Source organism: Octodon degus, unplaced genomic scaffold (assembly GCF_000260255.1).
Source record: "Octodon degus isolate 3935 unplaced genomic scaffold, OctDeg1.0 scaffold00018, whole genome shotgun sequence".
Classification (NCBI taxonomy): domain Eukaryota; kingdom Metazoa; phylum Chordata; class Mammalia; order Rodentia; family Octodontidae; genus Octodon; species Octodon degus.
Window position 1 is genome coordinate 16,783,609 of NW_004524594.1, and position 25,109 is coordinate 16,808,717.

Consider the following 25,109-nt stretch of genomic DNA (forward strand, 5'->3'; position numbering starts at 1 on the left):
TATTAATTTGCATCTCTCATTGACCGGGGATGTTGAACATTTTTTCATATATTTATTTGCCTTTGTATTTTTTCATCTGAGAATCATATACTCATCTCAGATGCTCATATTTTGATTGGGTTTTTGAACTTGGGGTCTGGTTGTTTTCTTTCTTTTTAAAAAAAGTATTTATTTATTTATGTGGTACAGGGTCTCACTACGCAGCTTGGACTCATAGTGACCTTCCTGTCTCAGCCTCCCCAGCACTAGGATTACAGTCATGTGCCACCATGTCCAGTCTCAGTGACCAGCTCGGCACAGGGCCTGCATGGCATGTGGTACTAGGGATTGAACCCAGGTCCTTGTGCTTGCCAGGCAGGTGTTTAGACCGCTGAGCTATCTCCCCAGCTCCATGTTTTCAGTTCTTCATATGTTCTAGATAGAAGTCTGGGGGACAATTGGCTACAATTTTTTCCCAACCTGTGGGTTGTCTTTCTCCTGTCAATGATTTATTTTGCAATCTACTGGAAGAGAAAGTAGGGAGAAATCTTAAAGACACAGGTGTAGGCAGAGAGTTTGTGACTAAAACCCAGACGTCATAGGAAATATTTTGAAGCATCAACAACTGGGATCTTATAAGCGCTTCCCTGGCAAGCGCTAGGGCCTGAGTTCAATCCCCAGTTTGGCAAAAACAAAAACAAAAACAAAACAAAACAAAAAACTGGCATCTCATCTTATTATATTTCTGTCTCTATGTGCCAGAACCACACCAACTTGCTGACTATAGCTTTGCAGTAAATGTCAGTCAGGAAGTGTGAGTCTTCAACTTTGTTCTTTGTCAAGGGTGCTTTGTTTATTGCATTTCTATACAAATTTAGGCTCAGTTTGTAAAAAGCCAGTCGGGATTTTGATAAAAGATTGCCTTGAAGCTCTGGTTCAATTTGGAAGTTCCACCATCATAACAATATTAAGTCTTCCAATCCATGAACATGGGTTATCTCCCTAATTGATTAAGCCTTTGATTTCATTCCAGTGTGTTATGCTTCTTTTGCTGAATTTTTTCCTTTGTATTTTTTCTTTCTGCCGCTATTATAAATTGGATTAGCTCCGGAAATGGTGTTGCATGCTTGTTACCTCAGCACTTAGGAGGCTGTGGCATGAGGAACATTGCAAGTTCAAGATCAGCTTGGGCTGAATCTCATTTTTGGATTATTCATTGCTAGTGTATAGAAAAAATAGTAGCTTTTGAATATCGCTCTTGTATCCTTCCACCATTGCTAAACATAATTATTTATCTTTGTGTTTGGTGGAGGTTTTTTTTTTTTAGAATTTAGAATTCTGTTTATAATAGCATGTGATCAGCAAATAGAGGTAGTTTTCTATCATGGCCTGTTTGAGATGCTGTAACATACTGGGCAGCTTATAAAAAAACAGAATTTTTTTTTTCTCATAGTTCTGGAGGCTGAGAGTCCAAGATTGAGTTGTGGGCAAATTTGGTAACTGGGAGAGCCCAGCTTTCGCAGTTCATAAGTAGTGGTCATCATGCTGTGTCTTCACATAGTGAAAAACAAAGGAGGTGGCTGGGGAGATAGCTCAGTAGGATAAATATGTGGCTGTGAAGCACAGGGTCCTGAGTTCAACCCCTGAGGCGGGGGAGGAGTTTTCTCTGGGGTCTTTTTCTTTTTTGTCTTTTTTTAGACAGGGTTTTGCTATGCAGTTCAGGCTCACTTTGAAGCCCATGCTGGTCTTGAACTCGAAATGATTCTCCTGCTTCAGCTTCCAGAGTACTAGGATTATAGATGTGTTCACCACATCCAGCTTCTGGGTCTTCTTTTGTATGAGCACTAACACTATGACTGACATCTCTGTCTCTCAAAGGTCACCTCCAAGCACCACATCCTGGGGGCAGAGATTGTGTGTGTGTGTGTGTGTGTGTGTGTGTGTGTGTGTGTGTAACCAGGGATTTGAACTCAGACCCTTGCACTTGCCAGGCAAGCACTATTCTACTGAGCCGTCTCCCTGGCCCCTAGAGATTTCAATATGTGATTAGGGAGAGGTATGAACATTCAGACCACAGCATTTTCACTTGTGCCTTTCCAGTATGGATGCCTTTAACATCTTTTTCTTACCTATTTGCTCTGACTAGAACCTCCAGTATAATGCTGAATAGAAATGTTGGGACTGTTCATCTTGCCTTGTTTCTGACCTTCAGAGGAAAGTGTTCAGTCTTGCATCACTGAGCATGACATTAACTGTGGGTTTTCTGTTGATTACTGGCGAAAGAGGTTCTTTCATTTCCTGGTGACACACATACACACACACACACACACACACACAGGGAGAGAGAGAGAGAGAGAGAGAGAGAGAGAGAGAGAGAGAGAGAGAGAGAGAGAAAATGGCTTTCTCTTGCCTGTTGAGATGATCACATGGTCTTGCTTTACTTTGGTTGTTTGGGGAAGGTCATTCTCCTAACTCCTCAACCTGCCTTTGAGTCCTGGCATGCATAGGTGACAGTGGCCCAGTTCTTCACTAGAGCAAGTTCCACCTCAACAGCCCCCATTTGTGCTTGTTTGGTGATCTCCATGTATTTCAGAAAACTGAGGTACAGAAGGGCTCTGTATGCCCCCCATTTGGAAAGGGTACTCTGTGGGGGCAGTGGGTCACCAGGGCCCTGGGCCTGTGTCACGATGTAGAATCTCTTGGTCTTAGTCAAAAGGGGCCCACAGGAGCTGGTGGCCTTAATTCTCCCACAGGCTGGACTCTTCGCCAAGCGCTATGGGCATATTGTCACAAGTCACCAGCCTACTAACACTGTGCAGGCATTCTACTGCAGATGGGAAAATGAAGAACCTGCACAGAGTCACACACAGGGACACAAGCCTGGCTGGGCTGCTACTTGCCACAATCTGCCTCCCTTTGCCAGAACAATTGACCCTGCAGGGACCTCCCATCCAGGTAGAGCAGGGTCAAGCCCTTCCCCGCCTCTCCCCTTCATCCTTTAACACAGCTCAGCTGTATTTGCCCCCATTCTCTGAGGTGCAATGGAAGACCTGTTGGGCCCTGCTGACCACATGTACCCTAGCAGAGATGGCTCCTGGGTGCCCACTTGCCCCAGAACGACACTAACATCCATTATGTAATGGTGTCTCTGGCTTCCCTGAGGTCTTCATGAGGTCAAACTGGCAGTGCCGGGGAGAGCACTTCAGAGGTGGGCCTCACAGGTGCCAGGCCATGGGGTCATCCCCGTACAGACCTGTGGCCAACCTCCTAGCAATCCTTTGTGCCTGTTCCCATTAGTTCACCTTTCACTCATGGCAGCCCATTGCCACTGGGTCCTCCCTCCTCAGCGCTGATGTGATCACCGCACAGTGACACCTGTCACTCCCGCCAGAGCCTCCAGCTAACATGAAGGAGAGCACTTGGCTGCCAGGCTCTCCATAGCCAGCCCCGGATGAGCACCTAGCACTCAGCGGGCTCTATACAGCATGTGGTGCGTGACCACAAAAGACAAAAGAACAGGCTGGCACAACCTGCCTTGGGGCCTGCTGGCCCAAGGACCCAGTGTGTATCCCATACCTGGTGGGAAGTATCTCCATTGCTGGAGAGAGTGAAGAGTCGTGGGAGAACAGGTGCCCAGGAATCAAAAGAGATTTGCTTCACAATGAGGCCCATTCTGTCCTCTTCAAACAAAGAGTCTTTACAGACACTCACATGAAGACTTCAGTTCTTTTTATTGTCACTTTGACATACACCAAACATAAAATCAGCTGTAAACTTGTGCTTGTAGCTTATATGCAAGCATGAAGCAAAAACAAATTTACAGGGGCCAGGGAGATGGCTCAGTAGAATAAGCGCTTGCCTGGCAAGCGCAAGGGCCTGAGTTCAATCCCTGGTTTCACACACAAAAAAAATTAAAGACAAATTTACAAAGTAATCTCTAAGAAAACTACAAACCTAGCAGGGAACAGATGATTCCAAGAGTTTTTCTGTCTAGTACAGTATGGAGTATGATTTTAAAAAAATACACTGAAGGTTTAAAGTTTTAGAAAAAATTGTTACAGTAAATTACACACGGTCATTAATTCCCTCCAAAGTATTCCCTCTCACTTCAAACACACTTATCATTCTTGCTACTTTCTCAAGCAATTCTGAAAGTTCTCTGTCCAGAGTGTCTTTAGTCAAACTATCTTGGCTGCCTCAATGTGCTAGATGTTCTAAATAGATTTAAAAAGTTTACCTTTCATGGTCATTTGATCTTAGAGAAGAGTGAGAAATCATACAGTGCCATATACAGCGAATGAGGTGGATTAGGACAGAATCTTGTTTTTCTTGGACAGAAATTTCCGTAAACATTTGATCAATGAGGGGTGATCAAAACACATGGCAGATGTTTAAATTTGAAAATTTATTACAGTAAAAGACATGTTGCCACTGCTCCCCCTCAAGATACCTCCCCTTCACACTTTGAAAACACATATCCCATTGTTCTTGGCAATGTGTTTTTTATGGTATTTCTTTTTTTTTTTTCAATTAAAATTTTTTTGGAGACAGGATCTCACTATATAGCCCAGGCTGGCCTCGGACTCAGTGATCCTCCTACCTCAACCTCCAAAGTGCTGGGATTACAGGAGCAACCGCACCCACCCAAAACATTTAAGCTGCCTATTTATCTTTCTATTGCCCCTTTTAGCTTCTGACCATCTAGGTGACTTACAGTGGCACACAATTCGAACCCAGATCCCACTCATCCCTGCAAAAAGTTTCAGCACACCTTGTGACTAGGTGGATGACCCGGCTGAAGGAAGGCTTTGCCTCTGCAGCCTGTATCTGGTCATCTCCAGCTGAGCTCTGTTGAAGCAGTCCTATAGTTCATTCTCCAGTGTTTTTGGAGGCAGGAGGCAGGAAACCTTTATTGGGGTGTCGGCATCGTGACCGCATTCCCTCATTACCTGGGGAGAAAGCACCCCTTACTCTCTGGCCCCCTCCGGAAGATGCCAGCCCACCTCTGGATCCTGGGATGCCGGCACAAGGGTGAAAAGCACAGTATTTGGGAGATCTCCTAAATGGCTGAGGGCTTAGGCACTTATCTTTGACCTGGGGATACTCTAGTGGCGATCTTTCTAAAGGCTGACTCCTCTTAGGCGGACAAGCGACTCCCCTTTCCATGGGACTAGGGACTGGCTGCCTATGGGAATGGCACTGTAGACCTTCAGGCCCCTGTGCTGCTTTGGCTTCACACCCACCCAAGTTCTTGGCCGACAACGCATGCTATTTTGCAAGGCTCGTCAACCCCTCCAAGGAGTCCTCCGGAATATCCAAGGCGCCAGATGAGGACAGGGGGAGCAGCGTTTCTAGGCCACTGCTATTCGCTGCTTATTCAGGCACCGCCCTGCAGTCAGGCCCCGGAGACCGGAGCCCGGAGCCCGGAGCCCGGAGCCCGGAGCCCGGAGCCCGGAGCCCGGAGCCCGGAGCCCTACGCAACTCCAGCTCGGGGACACACCCGGTCAGCAGCATAGTGCACCCCGACCCCGAGGGTTCGGTGGCACCAAAGTTCCCAACTGCCAAGGCAATGTGGTCGGGGAGGCAAGCCCTGCCCGGCCATCCCCATCTCAGCGCCCGCGGCACTAGGCGAGGCAGCAGGGAGGGGGCGCGGGCACCGAGGGGCGGGGTCTGATGGGGGCGGGGCCTGAGCGCCTATAAACCGCGCGGAGCGGGGCGCGTGCGCAGCCACCGCGAGCGCGCTTCGAGCAGCTGCGACCCTTGTAAGCCCAGCCAGGCCTCGCACCCTCAAGTCGCCCGTGTCCCACCCGCTGCACCCCAGCCTCCGGGCGCCCAGGACTCCCGGCCCACCCGCCAAGCCTCCCGGCCCAACCAGCCCCGCTACCCCGACCCGCGTGCCGCTCCGTACCGGCCCGTGCCCCACAGCCTCGAGCCGCCATGGGGGTGGAGGGCTGCACCAAGTGCATCAAGTACTTGCTCTTCGTCTTCAATTTCGTCTTCTGGGTGAGTGGCAGGGTGAGGATCGCGGGGGGCGGGCGCACAGCACCTCAGGCAGGCCCGCTTGCCTCGCGCTAGGCCCGGCGGAGGGGGGCGCCTAGCTGCGGCGAAGTTGTGAGGCCACCTGTGGGCTCCGGGCGCGGGGCGAGGGTCCCGGGCCGCCGCGCCGCTGAACGGCCGGGACGGGCAGCGAGCCGGGAGTCGGCCCTCCGCCCGTCGCGGCCCAGCCCTGCGGCCGGGCCAGACTGCAACGCTCTAGGGCCTCTGCCTTTCCCGCTGCCTGCTGGTTACAGGCGCGTTAGGAGCCGCGTACCCCCTACCCCTCTCCGCATAGGGCTTGGGCAGGCTTCCTAGTTGCTGTTTTTGGGACCACCCTGTTTTGCGGGGACTGAGGGGGCTCTGGGCGGGGCTCCCCTCGCCCCGCCCCCATGAGCTCATCGCGGCCACAACCCCTGGATGAGCGGCGGTGGCGACGGTGGCGGCGGCAGCAGGGGTTGGGGGGTGTGCTCACATTCCGCTCAAGCCGTGGGAAACGACATACCTGCTCTTAGCCCAGTCTCACACACCCTACAGTCTTCTGTTACCACCCTGGGGACCCTCTTGGGAGTCGGGGTCCAGGCTGAGCTCAAGATCTGATGGCTCGTGCGCACCACGTCTTAGTTCTTGAGGTTGATCTCCCTGCTCACCCACATAGATTCCAGCCACAGCCTCATCTCTCTCTCCAGTTTGGACCCTTGATACAGGCCAAGGGTGACCATACAGACCTGGGGGCTGGGTTTCTGCAACAGGGATCTGGCTTTTGTGTCTAGGCTGTGCTCTCCACTTTGGGAGCAGGTGTCTTGTCTATGTGTGTGTCACGTGTGTGTCAGGGCAGGTGTAAGAGAGTCTCAGTGCTGAGAGATACTGTCTCCCAACACAGTCTTCTCTGCTGGGAAGCAGCTATACCCTGTGTTCCCTTTGTTTTCCTTTCCTGTGGTGCTGGAATTGGGAGGGGTGAAGACTGATCTCAAGGACGGGTGTTGCTGGTTGCTCCTCTGGACCAGTGACTGTCACCTTTCCCAGCGCCCTGCTGCTGTTCCTCCATCCCAGGAAGGCTAGAGATGTGTCTAGGCGGTGTGTGTGTCTTTCATATTAAGGCAGAGAGGGAAAACTTTTAAAGCAGCCCCTGGAGTATGAAAATAGGGACATCTGTTTTCCATCTGGACACCAAGGATCCCACAGTGGATCTGGGGGCAGTGAGATGTTTGGAGTATGGTCTAGAGATAGGATTGAACTCAGTTAGGAGCAGAGTAAGGGCTAGCACATCACACTGTCCCAAGCTGGGAGGGCTGTGTGACCTACTGGGTTCCCATGAAGAACACTGAGGCTGATGGTTGGGACTTTTCCTGCCCAGTGTAGCCGTTGGTGTCTATTAGTGTCCACCTGCTTTATTCAGCAAGCAGGAGGTAAATGTGTACCCAGGGTGTCCCTCTGTTGGTTCTCTAGCCAGGATGTGGAATGGTGACACCCACTTTCATCAGGGAGCTGAAAGTAGCCATGGACACATTTGCAGCAGCTGCCCCACCCCCGCCCCCATCTCTCCAGAGACCTGGGTCTAGGTGAGTCTGGCTGTTTCCCAGGCAGCTGGGTTGGAGGCCCATCATATCACCAGAGGTGCTCTTTATTGAGCTCTAGAAACATTCCCAAGCCTCTCCTTGTTTCTCCCAGGGCCCAGCTCAGAGCTGAGAATTGCATCCATCCAGTCTCATAGAGCCACACCTCCTTGCTGGGCCCTGCAGGGCTAGGGATGCAGAACTAAGCCAGGAGATGTAGGCTGGCACTGCCCCACAGAAGAGCCTCTGCTTCCCTGAGCTCCCAGCATCATAGAAATTCTTCTGTGGTAAGAACACAATGATGTCAATGAGTTGGAGTTCATTGGATCCCCACCTCACTGCTCTGGTTCTAGATCCTTTAGAAGGAGAGATTGGGTGCACATTAGCTAATGTACCCAAGTGCAAAGTGAGGGGCTTGGCACAGGGTAGGCTCAGGAAATAGATGCTGGGCCTGATGTCTAGCCAGGGATCGTAGCCAAGGAGAGCTGAGCTGTCATGTAGGAAGTGTCTGGGGAGGGGGGTGTTGATGCCCTTTGGCCTGGACCAAGCATGGTACTAGGGCTCAGCCTAGGAGTGAGAATAATAGGTTGACAATAGTTGTTTCAATGGGCAACTTTTTAAAATAAGTTTCTTCCCTTTTAGAGAGGAAGGTTTCCTTGTGGGAAGAAATGTCCTGGGTAGGCTGGCCTTCCCAGGGAGGAACCCTGGCACACCTGCCTACGTTCACATGTGTACTTTCACTTACTGTCTCTCATGCCCTGAGCTGAGACCCACTGCGCCAGGGCCAGGCAGTGCCATACACTGTGTATCCTAAGCAGAGTCTTTTAGGAGGCCAGCAGGGTCCTGAGCTCCGTGACTGGCTCGCTGGCTGGCTGGGCATTAGACTTGGCATGGAGCAGGGTAGGTAGCTTCACCAAGATGCTTCATCAAGTAGCATGGACATGTGCCCCTTGGGAGAGAGAGGGCAAGTACCTGAGACTCTTGCTGCTGCGAAGAACTGGCTGGAGAAAGGGTCTTTTGTGTCTGCTTACTCTACAGCTAGCCAGTCCTGGGGCAGGTGACTTCCCTGTGGGAGCCCTGATTTCTTCATGGGTGTGACAGTGGTCTTCTCCAGGAAGATGGCTGGGGGAGGGAGGCAAGAGAAGTGTCAACAGTCCCTGCTGAGACAAGGGCCATGTCCCCTGCCCAGGACTGGCTAGTCCCCCAACCTGATGTGGCCAGTGGCAACGCAGAAGGAGGTTGATTAGCAGCCTTGCTAACTGGCACTCATTCCAACCTTCCAGACAGCACATGACTGTCTGTTACTTAGCAGGACGATTGCGATTGCCTTCCGTCCTGAATGGGGGCTACAATCCCAGCAGGCTGAGTGGGGGTGAGGACTTCCTGTGCCTGGTTTCACCGGTTGGTCAAGTGGACTTCCCCCGGTGCCCTTAGGCTGTCTGGCTTGCCCAGCTTTGGGGAGATAACCCTACCCTACCAACTGTTAGGCTGAGTTGAACTTAGAAGAGGAAGTCTGTGGTTTGTCCCTGGGCAGGCTGGCCCCTGTGAGGTGTCTGACACAAAGGGGCACAGAGCTGGGACTAAGAGGCAGGGCCCTGAGACCCCAGTGGTCTCTCTGGTTAGGTCTGCTCTGGTGCCCATACCTTGGCACCCTCTCCAAGAGAGCCCACAATCCCCCCCCCTTTTTTTTTTCCTTTTGAGAGAGGGCAGTTCAGGCTGGGCTTGAGCTCAGTATATAGTCCAGGCTGGCCTCAAACTTGCAGTGATCCTTCTGCCTTAGCCTCTCAAGTGCCGGCTTAAAGGTATGTGCGACCATGCCTGGCCCCCAGCCTGTTCTTTCAGCAGCCTACTGGGTTTTCTTTTTCTCTCCTCCTGTCCCAACTTAGGTCAGCCTCTAGAAACTGAATTTGCCCTTAATCCTCAGCTCAAGTAACTAGTTTTGTTTTGTTTTCTTTTACTGGGACAGTTTCACTATGTAGTACAGGGCTGACCTTGAATTGGCTTATGTAGCCCAGGCTAGCCTTGAGCTCCTAGCAATCCTCCTGCTTTAGTTTCCTGAGGGCTGGGGTTATAAGCATGCACCACCACACCCAGCTCTGAGTAACTACTTGTAGGTACAGTGGGATGCTGACCCTGACCCTCTCTTCACCCTTATTTCAGCACCTGATGTCCCATCAAGAGGGACAAGATTCCATCACAGAGTCAACAAGGCCAAGTCCAGGTGCCCATGGATGGCCACTGGTCTGGCATTTTGGAGAAGGCTTGCAGAGGGGAGTAGGGGAGGGACTAGAGAAGCCTAGATGGCAGCCACTCTGGCCCTGATGCCTGGGACCCGGCAATGCCCCTGCCTGGCGAAGGGCCTTCCAGAACTGGAGGTGCCCACCCTGTGTTCCAGGACTCCTGCCCAGGGAACCAGGCTTAGCAGAGCTGGCCCTCAGCCATCTTTGCTGTCCAGTAGGGTGCACTGTGACCAGTGTATGGGTGTCTCCCGTGAACCTCCAGACTTCTGTAACCCCTGGCTCCTCCACACATATACCTCAGCCTTCTGGGTCCAGCCTAAGTTACTCTCCCTGGTGGGCTACAGAGCAGATGCTCAGCTACTTGAGAACACTTGAAGTTCCTTCAGGGGATCCCTCAGTGGTGGGTGGAGGCACCTCATAGCAGGTGGCCATGGCCAGCTGATAACTGGATTTCATTCCTAGGATCATGTGCCTTCTCTGTGCAGGTCCATAGAAGGAATGCTAAACATAAGGCTGGTGATGGCTGAAGGGCTGCGGGTGTAGGAGGTGCATTAGAGCTGGAATGCCCAGAGTTCTGTTGCAGGAAAGCGCCTCAGGTTAGTGATGAGGGTGCTCCAGGCAGGGGGCTGAGAGGGCCCAGGTATGGTGTCCAGGTGCTGTAGAGGCTGGGGGCAGGGGACCTTCCAGGTTGGTCAGAGCCTAGATTCAGTACCTCTGCTGTCTTTGAAGATGTGTCCCTTCTCAGAGAGTTGGTGCTTCCCTCCTTGTCCTTGCCCCAGTTACTGAGATGACGTCATTTCTGAGAAAGCCTGGACAGCAAGACTGAATGATAGCCTGGTTGTCCTGTGATTCCTGTGGGGCATCTCACCCTAACAATCACTTTCTGCCCCTGTGGTCCTGGATCATCAGCGCTTTCTCAGGCTGGGCTTGCAGCACCTGTGCCCTGTTACCTGTTCCGTTACTGTGTTTGGGATTCAGGTTGGCTTTGCACTGCACGGACCCTTAGCTCCTGCTGGCGCTGAGAGGTACCTAGCATGGAATGAAGACCCCAGGCCGCCCACCTTCCTGGAGCTGTTGTCCTAAGGTTCAGAGGCCTGAGCTATGAGTTGTGTAGTAGGCCCTGGAGACTTTGAGAGGCAGCAGTGTGGGAAGCATAGCCTCCTCACCCTAGGAGCATAGTAGACTTCACCTGCAGGCAGCAGTCTCTCCCTGTGTGCCTGAGGAGATGATAACAGGTCACTCAGATTAGCACCCTGCCATGCTAGGCTGTTATCAGACTGGGGTGACAGGGAAACAGCTTTCTAGGGAGCCACATGAGGAAATGGTAAGGCAACACTGGAACCACAACCCATCCCACAAGCTTTGGTTCCATATCCCTTAGGGTTGTATCAACTGCATGACCCTGTCCATGCCAGGTGGAAGAGGGTGCGGGTGGTCACTTGGGTGCTGCTGGAAACAACACCTGATCTGTTTTGGGGCCTCTCTAGATTTGGAATCAACTCATGGCCTTGCATTTGCCAGGCACATGTTACGTCACTAAGCCATATCCCAGGCCCTATGTTCTAGGGCTTCTCAGTACCCTTCTTGAGACCCCAACTCCCATCACCTTCCCCAGTAGGTGCCAAGCCCACTTAGACCTCTTTGTCTGAAGCATATAGCCAGAGGGCCTGGCTACCCAACTGTCCCCATGCCCATCTCTGACAGATCACAGTCGCCCCCTAGGTCCGTGAACCCCTTCCCTCAGGACCATGTAGGGAAACAGACTTCCCAGAGGAAGGCAGGGGTGACACAGATTAGCAGGGGGAGCAGTAGCCAGCCCCAGGTCTTCTCCTGGGATGCCCCAGCCCACTAACTCCCTGGTGTATCCTGAAACAGCAGGCATCCTCCACAGCCTGTGCTCATGTCCTGGCCCAACCGGCAGGCCCCAGGGGCTAGGTCTTTGCCTTGACACCTATTTTTAGAGGCTGAGACAGCAGCTTCCTGAGCTCGAGGGGCCCTGTGAATAGAGCTGTGCTTCCTGACCGAGGTAAGGATTCCTGTTCTTCTCTGTACACTTCCTTCCTGCTTGTGACTACTGTGGTGGTTCTGCTCCGTGAGGCTACCGTGGCTGTCCACTTCCCAGGAAAACAACCTGAGAAAGTTCCTGTGTCCCTCAGGGAGGACTCTGTCCTCAGTCTAGAAACATCAAGCAAGGGTCTGGGCTACAGATTAATGCCTAGCTACTACTCAAAAGAGGCAGGCTAGCAGTCCTTGTTGTCCTTATATTTGGGGGGAGGGGGCGTGCTGGGGATGGAAGGCAGACACTGTATCACTGAGCCACATCCTAGCCCCCTGATTCCTGGGAATGTGTTGGTAGTATTTGGGGTGACCACTTAGGTGAGCCAGATGAAGAGATTTGATCCCTGTTTCTTTGTGGGGTGCAGTAGGGTGGAGTGTGCTGCAGAGGGAAAGCCCCCCCAAAACCGAGCTCCCATCCAGGGTCTGGCTGAGGGTAGGCTGTTGGCTGCTGTGGCATGGAAGGCCATCCCAGGCCTGCTCCCTTTCAGCTGCTTCTGGGAAACAACAGACAGGCTGGGCAAGGACCCAGCATACTTCAGCCCCGCCCCCTTTCAGAGTAGAGCCTGTTATTTATTAATTCCCAGGATGGAGGAAGACGCAGAATCCTTTATAGAGTTATGAATACTCTTTTCTGTTCCTTTGCATGGAGCTCTCTAGGAACCCAGACCTGGGACTTTTCTTCTGTGTCCCCCAGCCTTAAGCAGGAGTATCTTAGGATGAGGGAGTAGCTTAGGCTGCAGGAGCACGTGGCCAGAGCTGCTTTCCACAGGACAGCTTTGAATAGAGAGGTGTCTGGGGATCCCAGGTGTGCCATTCTATCTGGAAAGAAAGGAATGAAGAAACCCTAGATTCTGCTGTCTAGAAGACATACCAGTGATCCTAATGTCCCTGCTGTCAGGTGCTGGGTGTGACATCCGGCAGCCTCTGTATATTAGCTTCCAGGCCTTTATTTCCTCATTTTACAAAGGAGGATACGGGAAGCATGGAGGCCGAGACTGGCCTGTGGTGGGCCAGCTCAAACAGTACTCCGGGACTTGGCCACCCTTGGCCCTTGTTCGTGCCTGGGCATTCCTCCAGCACCACACTCATTTTCCCCAGATACTGGGCTGACTCTTTGTTTAATTGGCACACATGTTCCTTAGTGATTGCAATCCCTGACTTTGGTTTACACTAGAACTTTGGGCCTGTGGACAGGACTCCAACGTGTCCTGACGCTTGCTGCTGGCCACCAGGGCCCCTCGTTCTTACGTGGGAAGACACTGCACCAGGGTAGCAGCTGGGCCCTTTCCCCTTTGCATTCAGTCTCCAGGGACTAGGGCTTTTTACACAGCTTTATTTAGAAGTAATTGACCTACTGGTGTGTACAAATACGCACACAAGAAGTTTTGCCACATTATACTCCTGTCCTGTGGGCGCTTTGTAATCCCTCCCCTGCAGAACTGCTGAGTCTCTTAGTAGATACTCACCTTTCTCCTACAGTCACATAGATGGAGGCAGAGGCGTGAACTCTTCTTTTCCCAGGTTGTTTAGAGATGTTTCACTGAAGCAAATTCCACTGCAGGATGGACCCCCCCAGAACGAGGGGCCCTGGTGGCCAGCAGCAAGCATCATTGTCTCTCAAGCAGACACAAAAACTCTCTCTAGTGTTTTAGAAGCAAAGTTGCTGGAAACTCTGGTCTATGAGTCTTGCGTGAGCCTGTGCTCATTTCTCTTGGGTGCATACCTGAGGTGGATCCCTGGGGTACAGAGGAGGTGTAGAGTTCACCCAACTAATGACTGTACCATGCTTCATCAGAACTTGCTTGCTCTCTGGGGTCACCCGCCATCTCCTACCCTCCTGCCTCCCCCCTACCATCCTGGGCCCTCCGCATCCTCTCAAGGCTGTGACAGGCACTGCAGGTGGCAAGTCCTCTCAGGTTCAGCCAGTAGAGTGGGCGGGGTGGGGTCTGGCTGTGGCTCTTGCATGGTGGTCTAGGGGGAGGGCAGCCCCCTTTCCAATGCTTAGGTGTCCTTGGTATCTGGTATCTGGGGTGCCTTTCTATCCTTTGGGCATCTTTTATAACTTGGGTGGCTGTCTTTGCAAACTTCTTATATATTTGGCTACTAATCCTTTATTAGGTACTTGCTGGTTCTAGCCCATAGCTGAAGAGCAGTTTTCTTTCAGGCTTCGGGCTCTCTAGATTCCTCTTGCCCTGCTAGTCTGGCCTGTGACAGGTATACTTTCAAGGGTGGAGGAATTTGTAGGTGGCCTTAGGGAGTAGCCCCTCCCCATTACCTCACTTTCCCCACTGGTGTCATGACTCCAACTCAAGGCCCCTCCCCTGGCTATCTAGCCCCCCACCCTGGGGGTCTGAGCACAGGCCAGGAGGATGGAGGTCTGGAGGCAGCACCAGCCCAGTGCCAGACAATCTTCATTACTCCAGTCCCACCAGAAGGGCCTCTGATTGCCCCTAGTGGCCTTGCCCCTAGTGGGCAGTACCCTAGGGACGGTGAGGTAGGCAAGGCTAGTCCCAGCTGCCTCACCCGCCTCTGTGCTGCTCCCCAACCCCCTCCAGCCCATTGCTTTTCTAACTGAAAGTTTCGAAGTCTATATTTTTAGACTAGGCTCTCTCATGCACAGTAGCCTGTGTCAGACCCTTTGTTATCACTGAAAATGGGGTTCATGGACTCAGAGAGACAGCTTCTCCATGCTACCCTGCAGTCTGAACCGAAAGCCTCCTTCTCAAACAGAGCAGGAAGTGGCTACTGAGCTTGAAGCTCACCGTTCCTGGGCTTTGGGGGCTGGCTACGCATTGTCCTCCCATGGGTTTCTGGGAGCGCAGCATTGCTCTGAGAGGGTGCTGTGCCAAGCCTCACCCGTGGGAGGCTGTGCAGGGAGGATGAGGATGACCCCTGCCCAGCCAGGGTGAACGCCAAAGAACAGCTTTTGGGCCAACACCAGGCTGCTCAGTGGGGACACTGAGGCACAGGAAGGTGGTAACCTGCTGGCGGCCCCCACAGCTTCTGTAGCAATGTTAGGATTGGCAGTTAGCTTTGACCACTGAGGGAGTGACAGGGCAGGGCTCTCCCTGTCTGCCACCTCTCTGGCCTGGAACACCTTTCAGAGCAACCTCTGGACTGACATTTTCAAAGCCACAAGGAAGCCAGAGTTACCAGGGCAACTCAGCCTGTCACCTCTTCTGCTGGAGCCGCAGATGGCAGGCAGCTCAAGAGGAGCTCGCCACAGCTCCCTGGGGCCGCCTCCCACTTCTCACTGTCCTGCCTCCCCCGCACGGTCCCAGGCCCTCCCTCCCTTCTTTGACAGTGTGACATGCATAGAAGCATAGAGGACCGTCTGTCTGTTCCTACAGGATTCAGGAAGCCTGAGGGCCCCTGGCATCACTGCAGCCTTGTCATCTGCGGGCCATGCTCGGAGTGTCAGCTGCCAGGCCTTTTCTGCTTCAGCCAGCAGGTGCTCCGAGCCCTCACTGGCTGTAACACACACCCTGCTTGCTCAGTGGGCAAGAGCCTCGGTCCAGCACCCAGTGGGGAAGTAGGGCCCATCCTCCCCCAGACTGGAATGTGAAAACAACGGGGTGAGCTTCTTATAAATAAGGTTCAGTTTCCAGAAGAAGGGCCGAGAAACTACAGCTCAGGCCCAAGGGAGGGGAGCAGGGAGAGTGAGTTCTGGCCTCCTGCCCTGGGGGAAGGTGCCCTGGCCCTGGCCCTGGCTTGGAGGGTGAGGCGAGGTGGCTTGGAAACCCACAGTTCCTCCTCCACCCTACTTCTGTGGGGCCTAAGCCAGCCTGCCTGGGGATTCCCGGGCCTGCTTGGGGCTTTCCTTGGGACATTTGCACACCTTCCTAAGCACATTCCTGTCACCTCAGGGCCCTGCTGCCCAGCCAGGACCACAGGAGTAGGAACTGGACCACCAGGTGTTTTTCTGAAGCCCACGTTTCAGTTTTCCTTCCTCTTTGACATCCACCCTGTGCATTTTATGGGGCGAGCTGCTAGCACCTACTTACACAGGAGGATGGAGCCGGGAAGCCAAGAGGCAGCCTGCTTTGGCCCAGGCCTTCCCACCAAACTCCAGGCAGATCGTCCTTTGGGCATTCCTGTTGGGGGACATCGTTGCCCTAGTGCTCACCAGCTTTGTGTCTCCTTTGGAGACTGTTGGGCTGTGTCCCCATGCTACTTCCTTCAGAACCCCCAAGGCCTGGCTTCAGCAAAAGCATGTGCAGGAGGAAGACAACCTGTTGGGGTTCAGGGAAGCTGAGCCAGGCAGTACATTCCTTTTGGGGACACCAGCCTGACCCTTGTGACCTCCCTAGGCAGTCCTTGTCCATGAGTAGCCACAGCTGGTGTGCTGGAATGGTGCTGGGCAAGTCTCCGAGTCCTCCTGAGGAAGACAAAGGCCTGAAGGAAGACAAAGGACAACTGCTTTGTCCTCTCAAATACCTCAGCTGCTGCACTCCTACCTACCCCCATCAGGGACCCAGGCAGCTCGTCCCTGTCCCAGAGTCAGTAACCTCAGCTTTGGAGGGTCTGTGGAGCCATTTGTCATACCCAGGGAGATATGAAGAAGGAGCTGAAGGGGACCGAGTCCGCACTGCTATTATTCAGAGACCCCTGCCCTGCTGAGGAGTACATAAAAGCATCAGCTGAGAGTTTCTAGGATGGAGGAAGGCAGAGGCAGGCAGGACTCGGCTTCCCAGTCACTCCTGAATACTGTGTTCTGTAAAGTGCCCTATGTGGTGCCAGGTACCAGGAATGGCAAAAGATGACCCCATGCACCATCAGCAGTGGAGTGGCCCCCGGCCTAGTGGACAGGACTTTCCTTAAGGACGGGTCCCACCTGACTAGAGATGGTCACCTGTTGGTCTCCTGTATGCAGGATAACCAGTTGTTGTGTGTCTCTCAGCCTGACTCTCCCATGGGTATCACAGCCACCTGCCCTCAGCATTTCCCTTCTCAGTACCACAGTGGCAATAATTTCATCATAGGCCATGCCCTGCTGCTCCCTGGGGGCACAGACCCCACAAAGACCCTGGCAGCATCAGCTTTCCACCCTTCCTCCTGGCAGCAAAACTTGGAGTTCCTACTCTGAGGTTCCCAGCACACCTCTGGCAATCACCAAATGACCCATTGGAGGAGGGCCTGGTTTTCCTGGGTGCCCAGGTCCTGCTATGACCTCGGTCCAGATTTAGCAAATAAAAACAGTGCCTGTGGAACTTCAGAACAATAAAAATCTTGTAGAATTATGTCCCATTCAGTATTTGGGATACATGGGACTAAAGAAGTTAATCTTAGATGCCCTGTATCTGACCTGGCAGTCTGCCCTGGAGTTGCATCCCCCGGCCTCAAGGGAATGGCACTGACAAGCCAGCCGTGGTCCCAACTAAGGCTCTATCCCTCCTGACTAGAGCTGCCTGCTCGGATGTTCAGCACAGCGCAGTTCTCACACCCCACCATGTTCTGGGCTACTTGTGACACTGTCCCTACTCTTTCCCCCAGCTGGCCGGAGGAGTGATCTTGGGTGTGGCCCTGTGGCTGCGCCATGACCCGCAGACCACCAGCCTGCTCTACTTGGAGCTGGGAAACAAGCCGGCACCCAACACCTTCTATGTGGGTGAGTGACACATGGGCAGGGTCTGACCAGCAGGTCAAGGCAGGCAGCTGCAGACAGGTGGTCAGGGAGGGCTTCCTGGGGGCAGGTAATTGGGCCAGGAGGCAGCCTGGAGGTTCCAGAGGCTGAAGAATTGGGCTGCAAATGGGCCTCTAGGTGGGAACCCCCAAAATTGCTTCAAGCTAGGCCTAAACAGGAGGGCAGCAGCCAGGACAGCATTTGGGAGGGCTGAAGGGGAGTCAGGAGGGTGCGAGGGTGGTGCATGATGCTTATTATAACTAGGTTTTTCTGGGGAGGTTCCCAGGTAGGGTGGGGCTGGATGCCTGACCTGCCCTGAAGCAGCTGAGGCAGCTGGAGGCCGGAGCTGGGAGGACAGTGTGACTCAGCCGCCTCCCCCCTCACAGACCTCCCTACCTTGCTGTCTTGGTAGGCTGCCTTATTAGGATGCCTGTGAACAGGGGTGGAGCTAGGAGTGGAGATGCCCAGCAGGAGGCCCACTATAGGGCCCAGCTTTCCACCTTGTCCTGGCGGAGGGTGGAGTGCCTTGGCACTCTGAAATGAGAGTGAGATGGTCCTGCCCTGTAAAGGAGGAGCCTCAGGGTTAGGACTTCAGCTGGCTGGAGCCTAGTGAGAGTCCTCCTCCCCCCAAGTGGAGCCTGGAAGGAATGCCTGTCCCTCCTCTGTCCACTGACTTAGCAGGTGGTTCTGGCTGTTGAATAGGGCTCCTGACAAGTCCCACACCCCTACCCCAGTCACCACAGGGCAGCCACAAGTGGGTAAGCCAAAGGGTGTTGTTCTGGTCTTCTTTGTCTTCCCACAGACAGAATAGACCAGGATGGGTCCAGAGAACATGGCCAGGGAGGACCCCTGTGTTCCGGAGAGGCAAGGGCCTGTGACTGACTGTGTTTCTGGGCTCAGCTGTTCCTAGGGAGGGTCCCTTGCCTGGGAGCAGTGAGGGAAGGGATGGGTCCTGCACCTTCTTGGTGCTCTGGTGCCCTCACAGGAGAAAGGGGAGCCCCTGTGTTGCCGCTCGGTGCTCTAGCCAAGGTCCTCAGAAGGCAACCTGTTAGCTGTGCCCTACATCTTAGCATGGAAGACCTGGTCCATATTTTCTGGTCTCCCCCAGGAATCTTCTCCCTGGTTCCTTGTTCCCCTTTTCTTTTTGAGAGAGGGCTTTACTATGCAGTTTAGGCTGGCCTTATACTCACTATGTAGCCCAGGCTGGCCTCAAATTCTTTTTCCCGAGCCTCCCAGTTGGTGGGATTACAGGCTTGCGTCACCACACCTGGCTTGTCCCCCACCCCCAGATAATCAGGAGCATCTGGGGTCCAAAGGGCCTCCTAACAAACCTGGCCTTGCCCTCCAGTACAGGTAGGTGCATCTTTGGCCATCTGAGTGAGGCACTCCTTGCATATTCCTCATCCTCTGTCCACAGTAGGAGAGGGCTATTCCCACTCCTACTCTTTTGGGGCCATGTAGTCTTGCAGGGAGAGAGGTACAGTGGCCCTGGCGTAGGCCACTTTCTCAGAGCCTGGCAGCTATGCTGGTAGCCAAGCAGTCCCTGTGTGAGTCCATGTCTGCCCGGCATGGCTGGACAGGAGTGGAAGGCTTAGCTTGCCCCAGGTGGAGCTTGCGAGGGTGAGCCGAATGTGAGGACAGAGGGCTGTAGATCCTCTTGGCCTCCTTCCTACCTTTGGCCCTTGGCAGGGTGGACACCAGGGAGCTCCTAAGGTTCTTACTGTGCAGTGGTGCCGCAAGAGAGGAGTTGCCAGGTAGACCCCACAGTGCCAAAGCAGAGTAGCATCAGAAGCAGGTCTCTGGCCAGTGTGTTCTCACTGTTCTTTGCTCTGAACTACTTTCCCACCTCTCCTTAGCTAAGGCCTCCTGGGTGTTGGGGGAACAGCCCCAGGCACTGGACTGCTTGGCAGGCTGGGCGCTGAATGGTGGCGCCGGCCACCCCCTGGCCTGGGGCCTTTGCCTGTGCCCCATGGATGGGGCCACTCAGATCATCCCTCCACATCTCTGCCCTTCCCAAATCAAGCCCCTGGCATCCCTGCTGCCTCTGGGCTGGGCCCTGCTGGGAGCAGATGCAGGCCTTCACAAAGGCGCTTTATCCACTGCTGGGAAGATGGAGGGTTGGCTGGCTCTCTCAGCACCCTGGGAAATGCCAAAGGGCTCCAGGCTGTGCTGGGGTGCAGCTGCTGCTGAGGAGCTGTGAGCAGCCCCAGGACTAAAGCCACTTGGGTCTCCTGGTTCTGAAGGATCCTCCATGTGGAGAAAGATGGTCTGAACTTCTACTTTGAACATGACCTAGTGAGAGAGAGGGTGGGTGCCCTGCCTCATCTTGAGATTACGGTTCTGGAGGCCTGATCAAAACTCAGTTAAAGTGTGCTTTGGTCTCTGAGTGGAGAGCCACCAGTGAGGTGTGCTGTGGGGAGTTTCCCCTTGCCAGGTGTTCAGTGCTAGCCAAGAAGGCCAGGCCCCAGATGCAGTCCATTTCTAAGCCTCACAGCACATCCTGGACTCCAGCTCCTCCACCCCCCACTGGCCAAGTAGAGGACAATGGCCCTGGCTCCCTACAAGAAGCTTGGGTTGCCCAGCAGCATTTCCATGGTGACCAGGAGATGGGCCAGTCTGCTGAAGGATGAGGAGCTGGGAGGGCCCTGCAGAGACACTGTGGCCTTTCCCAAAGGAAAAGGGGGGCTGCAGGCAAGGAGACACTGCATATGCTGGTCCTTGGTGTCCCTACCCTTTGGTGACCCTGCCTGCCTCTCCAGAAATGCACTGCCAATCCAGTGGGTGTGGCAAATGAGGGTGGACTGGCTCCAGCACAGACTCAAGTTGTTCTGCCACTCCATCATGGGTCTGGCCACCTCACGCAGCAGACTCCTGCCTGATGGCCTTCCCGTCCAGTATAAACACACAGAACACTCCAGCTCAAATGCTGGTGTCCCTAAGGGCAGGGATAGGTGGGGTGGGGTGGGGCTGCTGTGTGGCCACAATGAAAGGATTTCACCTCATTTCCCTTCACATACCAATCCCCGGGTTCTCTGCACAGCCCCCTACTACCAACAACTGGGCCCACCATATAACTCTTGGTATGTGATTTGATGCTAAAATAGGGTGGTCTCTCCCAGCCCCTCCTAAAGGCTTTGGGAGCAGACTCAGATGGGTCATGTGCCCCACTTGGAAGATCTCTGAAGTGTTGTCAGCAGTATTCTCTGGGCCTCAGCATAGTTGGCCCTCCCATGCCATGGAAGAAAACACAGGCACAGACAAGGCTCAAGTAGCCAGGGAGAACGAGTAGTGAGTGCCGGTGCCCCAAATCCTCCTCCAGTGAGGATACTCACCTGGACCTTCTCCCCCACAGGCATCTACATCCTCATTGCTGTGGGGGCTGTGATGATGTTTGTCGGCTTTCTTGGCTGTTATGGGGCCATCCAGGAGTCCCAGTGTCTGCTGGGGACGGTAAGGTTGGGAAGTCTGGGTTCCGGGCTGATGCTGAAAAGTAGGATCCAGCAGGCCCAGCAGTAGGCAACCAAGAGGGCATCAGAGTAGACCCAAGGGCGTTGGATGTGACACTTGGGCCTCCCCAGCCTGGGCTAGGGATCACTGGGCAGCCTTAACATCTTGCCAGAATTTTGGCTTTTCTGGTTTTCTTGTTGGCATCTTAAATTAGATCCCATTATGGTTGATCTCTATCATGTCTCGTTCCTAAGTTACTGACTTAGTTGCTTTTCTCTTGTTGCTGAGACAAACTACCCAACACTGAAGGTTAAAAGAGGAAAGGTTGATTTAGCTCATGGTTTATGGAGGTTTCAGTCCGTACTCAGCTGGCTCCATGGCAAGGTGGTATGGCAGATGGGCAACAGTTCATGGTGGGAGAAAAGAGCAAAAGGGGAGGAGAGAGAGAGATTTCTGCCCTTTATATTGTATGCAGGCTGCCTGCTCTAGGGTGGCTGTAGCACTTACATCCGTAATCCCAGCTTTGGACCATGAATCAGTTGTGAACTCTAGAAGCCCACCACCATGACTGCATGAGGCTTTGGGGGGCATCTAGACCCATAACTGTTACAAAAAGGATTTTTTTTTCTTTTTTCTTTTTATTTAAAGAAAGCCGTACATGTCTTAGGGATTGAATTCGACTCTGAGGGTAGCGTCAGGTGTCCCTGGGGACTTCACCTGCCAGCAGGAAGCAGAGGCCCAGCTGTACTGCCCAGGGCCTGCCCAGCTTGGGTGGGAGTAGCTGAGCCAACCTCTCCCTAGTAGTAGTAGCAGCAAACCTGTGGCATTCATGTTGCAGTGGGCTGTTGTGTGTGTCACTGAAAGCACTAAAAGTTTTTCCATCACTGCGAAGGAGCTGCAGCCACCTGGGCTTGTCACCTGTGGACAGCCCCCTGCCCTGGCCCAACTGCCCTCCTCCAGGAGGCTATCCTGCAGAGGCAGGCATTGTGGGAGGACGAGCATGCCTGCATCTTGCTATAGGGGCTGTGTTTCAGGCTCTGTCCTTCGTGGCTCCATGTTTTTTTTTTTCCAGATAGGTTACATGGATTGGTAGGTACTGCCTGTTTCCTGTTGTACACCCGTTGGTCCCATGGGCCTGTCTTCTGTAGAAGGCAGCCCCATGCTGGCTGGGCCTACCCACAGCCTATGCTCTTTTTCACTGTTCCCAGTTCTTCACCTGCCTTGTGATCCTCTTTGCCTGTGAGGTGGCTGCTGGCATCTGGGGCTTTGTCAACAAGGACCAGGTGAGCCCACAAGGAGCATTGCCCAGGTTGCTGGTGGTGGGTCACCTTAGCCCATAGTTTTCAGAGGCTCTCTGGAGTCCTTGGGATCTGCCTCGGGCTGAGCACATAGGTGGTGCTTAAAGTATAGGGCTCTGCCCTCAGGGTGGCCTCCACTGTATGTGACTATGCCTCTCCCCCAGATTGCCAAGGATGTGAAGCAGTTCTATGACCAAGCTCTGCAGCAGGCTGTGGTGGATGATGACGCGAACAATGCCAAGGCTGTGGTGAAGACCTTCCATGAGACGGTACGACTGGCTGGGCTGGGTAGCAGGATTGGGCTGCAGGATGGGGGGGGGGGACTTCTTAGATGAGTCCTACTTCAGCCCAGACCTCAGGATCTGGTGGGGATGGGGGGTGTCCCCTCTGTGATCCATTTCCTAGCAGGAACCTCTTGAATCTGGCCAATGGGGGGATGTCTGAGCAGTGCATCTAACCAGGGAGGAAGGCTGGTCCTGGGTGCATGTTGGGATGGCGGGGCAATGTATATGTATGGCCTATAGACATGGCCTATAGGCCTATAGATATGGGCTATCTTCTCCATTGCCTGGTGAGATAACCACAATGCTCTTGATTTCTACAGCTCAACTGCTGTGGCTCCAACACATTGACTGCGCTGTCCAATTCGGTGCTGAGGAACAACCTGTGTCCCTCGGACACCACCGTCATAAATGCCTTTTGGAAGGTGCACAGCAGTGGGTGGGGCTGAAAGCTGAGTCTGTACACACAAGTGGGTCCTGGGTGGGTCCTGTGGGCCAAGCCAGATGGAACCAAGGCCCATGTCAGGGCTGCTCTGCTGGGAGGGCTGGGCAGGGCTTGTGTGCAGGGCCCATCTGAGGGCAGAAGCCTCCCAGGAGGGTCTCCTGAGGAGCTCTGGGAGACACAGCTCCACTCATCTGTGGGCACCTAGGTCCTGGCCTCCTGACAGCTGGTGTGCCACAGTAAGTACCCTGGATAAATTGCCTTCCGTGAATATCTATCACACCAGTGACTAGGACACTACTGATACCAATAATTGTCACCTCAAAACTCTGAGCAGTAGATCCCATGTTTTATTTAAGCCAGTGGAAGGTAAAGGGTGGGCAGATGTGTGGCCACTGCACCCACCTTTCCTCAGACAGGCAGGGGTGATGGCTGTGAGTCCTCTCCATTCCTTGGAACTGAAGCCAACCCCTGACCACACCTTGGCCACCCCTGCAGGAAGACTGCCACAAGAAGATTGACGAACTCTTCTCCGGGAAGCTGTACCTCATTGGCATCGCGGCCATAGTGGTTGCTGTCATTATGGTGAGTGGGATGGCCAGGAACTCTGCCGCGATGCCTCTGCTTGCCTGTAGTGCTGACCACACTGTCCTCCCACAGATCTTTGAGATGATCCTGAGCATGGTGCTGTGCTGTGGTATCCGGAACAGCTCCGTGTACTGAGGCCCTGTGGTACCAGCTGCGGGGACCCCTGCAGTGCCCCCAGAGTGACCCGGAGGCTGCTGCGGGCATTGCTGCCTGTGTATATAATGTTTCCGGTATTACTCTGCTACACTTAGCCTTTTTACATTTGAGGTTTTGTTTTCATTCTGAACTTTCCTATGACTTTTTGGAGCTGGCGTCACTTGTAGGTGGCGTGTAGGGGGTGGAGCTGGCTAGGTCTCGGAGATGTCTCTGGGCCCCTTGAGGAGTTCTGCCTGCTGAGCCAGGCATTTCCCAGAGACCATTCACCCGGATGCTTAGCGTGGCCAAGCTGGGGAGGGGGCTGTGTCTGCCCACCCCTGGCCCATTCTGTGGGCTGCATGGCTCACCTTTTTAAACCTTGTTCCTCTCCTGCCCCCATTTCAAGAGCTGGGTCTGTGAGCACTCTTATGCCTTCAATGCACCTGTCCTTTCTAACATGTCACCTTCAACTTAATTACATCTTGAAACAGACATTTAATAAAGAAGGAAAATCAGGCATGCTAACAAGACTGTGGGGCCCCCTTCCTGTGTCAGATTACCTAAAACGCAGGGAGCAGCTGAAGGGACAGAGGGGTCTGGCATTGGTATGACTCAGCTCTGGACTTTTGGGCCCAAGGTAAACCAGCTCAAGAGGGGTTGCCGGCCACACTGACAAGACTAGACCCTCAGGGAACTCTCCAAGTGGTGGGTGCCCTTCACAAGGCTCTGGGATACCTGCTCTGGCTTTGACCTCACTCTTACATCAATGTTTGGACATGCTTGTCCAGAGGCAGGAGGGGCTGGCCAGGGAATTTGGTACAGGATGTGCCGGGGGCGGGACTGCAAGACGCCCCACCCTTTATTCCCAAGGGACACTTAGTGAAGAATGGACACACTGCTCCCTCTGGAACATTTCAAGGTTTTTTTCCCTGCTTGTCTAGGTGCCTGTAAATGTTCCATTGAGCAGAGTGGCTCAGTGCCCAGGCCATATCTCAAATGGATCAGCAGAGAAAAAAAAACTTACCCAGCCCACCAAAGTGAGGCTCTGAGGGAGAGTGGCCTCCTCAGTCAGCCCTCCCTCCACCATGGTTTTCCCTCATCTCTTCATCAGCAGGTTCTGTGTGTACCTTGTCTGCCCCTCACCCCCACCTCCACCCCAGGTCAGGCTGCTTCCCTTAAGCGGAGAGGCAGGCACATTGAGTCTCTAGAACAGCACCTGGCTAGGATTCATGTCACCGGCTTCCAGCAGCCTCTGTGCAGCCTGGTTTGGGACACTAAACCCAGTCCTGCATTTGGGAAATTTCAGGGTCTCAAAGCCTGGCTGGCTTTTTGGTTCAGTTGTATTTTTTGCTCTTTTCTGGTCGCAGGGGTTAAACCCTGGTTTAGGGCTGGTCAAGGGCTCTGTCACTGATCGACATCCTCCTCTCCT

General features: G+C 53.6%; 1 protein-coding gene across 1 annotated transcript; it reads left to right on the top strand.

The window, feature by feature from the left end:
• Nucleotides 1–5,690: 5,690 nt before the first annotated feature.
• Nucleotides 5,691–24,210, top strand: Cd81 (CD81 molecule). Its single transcript, XM_004627088.2, has 8 exons — nucleotides 5,691–5,982; nucleotides 17,360–17,474; nucleotides 20,842–20,939; nucleotides 22,145–22,219; nucleotides 22,399–22,503; nucleotides 22,839–22,940; nucleotides 23,456–23,542; nucleotides 23,618–24,210. Exons 1-8 carry the CDS (start codon nucleotides 5,917–5,919, stop codon nucleotides 23,678–23,680), a joined length of 711 nt encoding a protein of 236 aa, XP_004627145.1. The 5' UTR covers nucleotides 5,691–5,916; the 3' UTR covers nucleotides 23,681–24,210.
• Nucleotides 24,211–25,109: the final 899 nt, after the last annotated feature.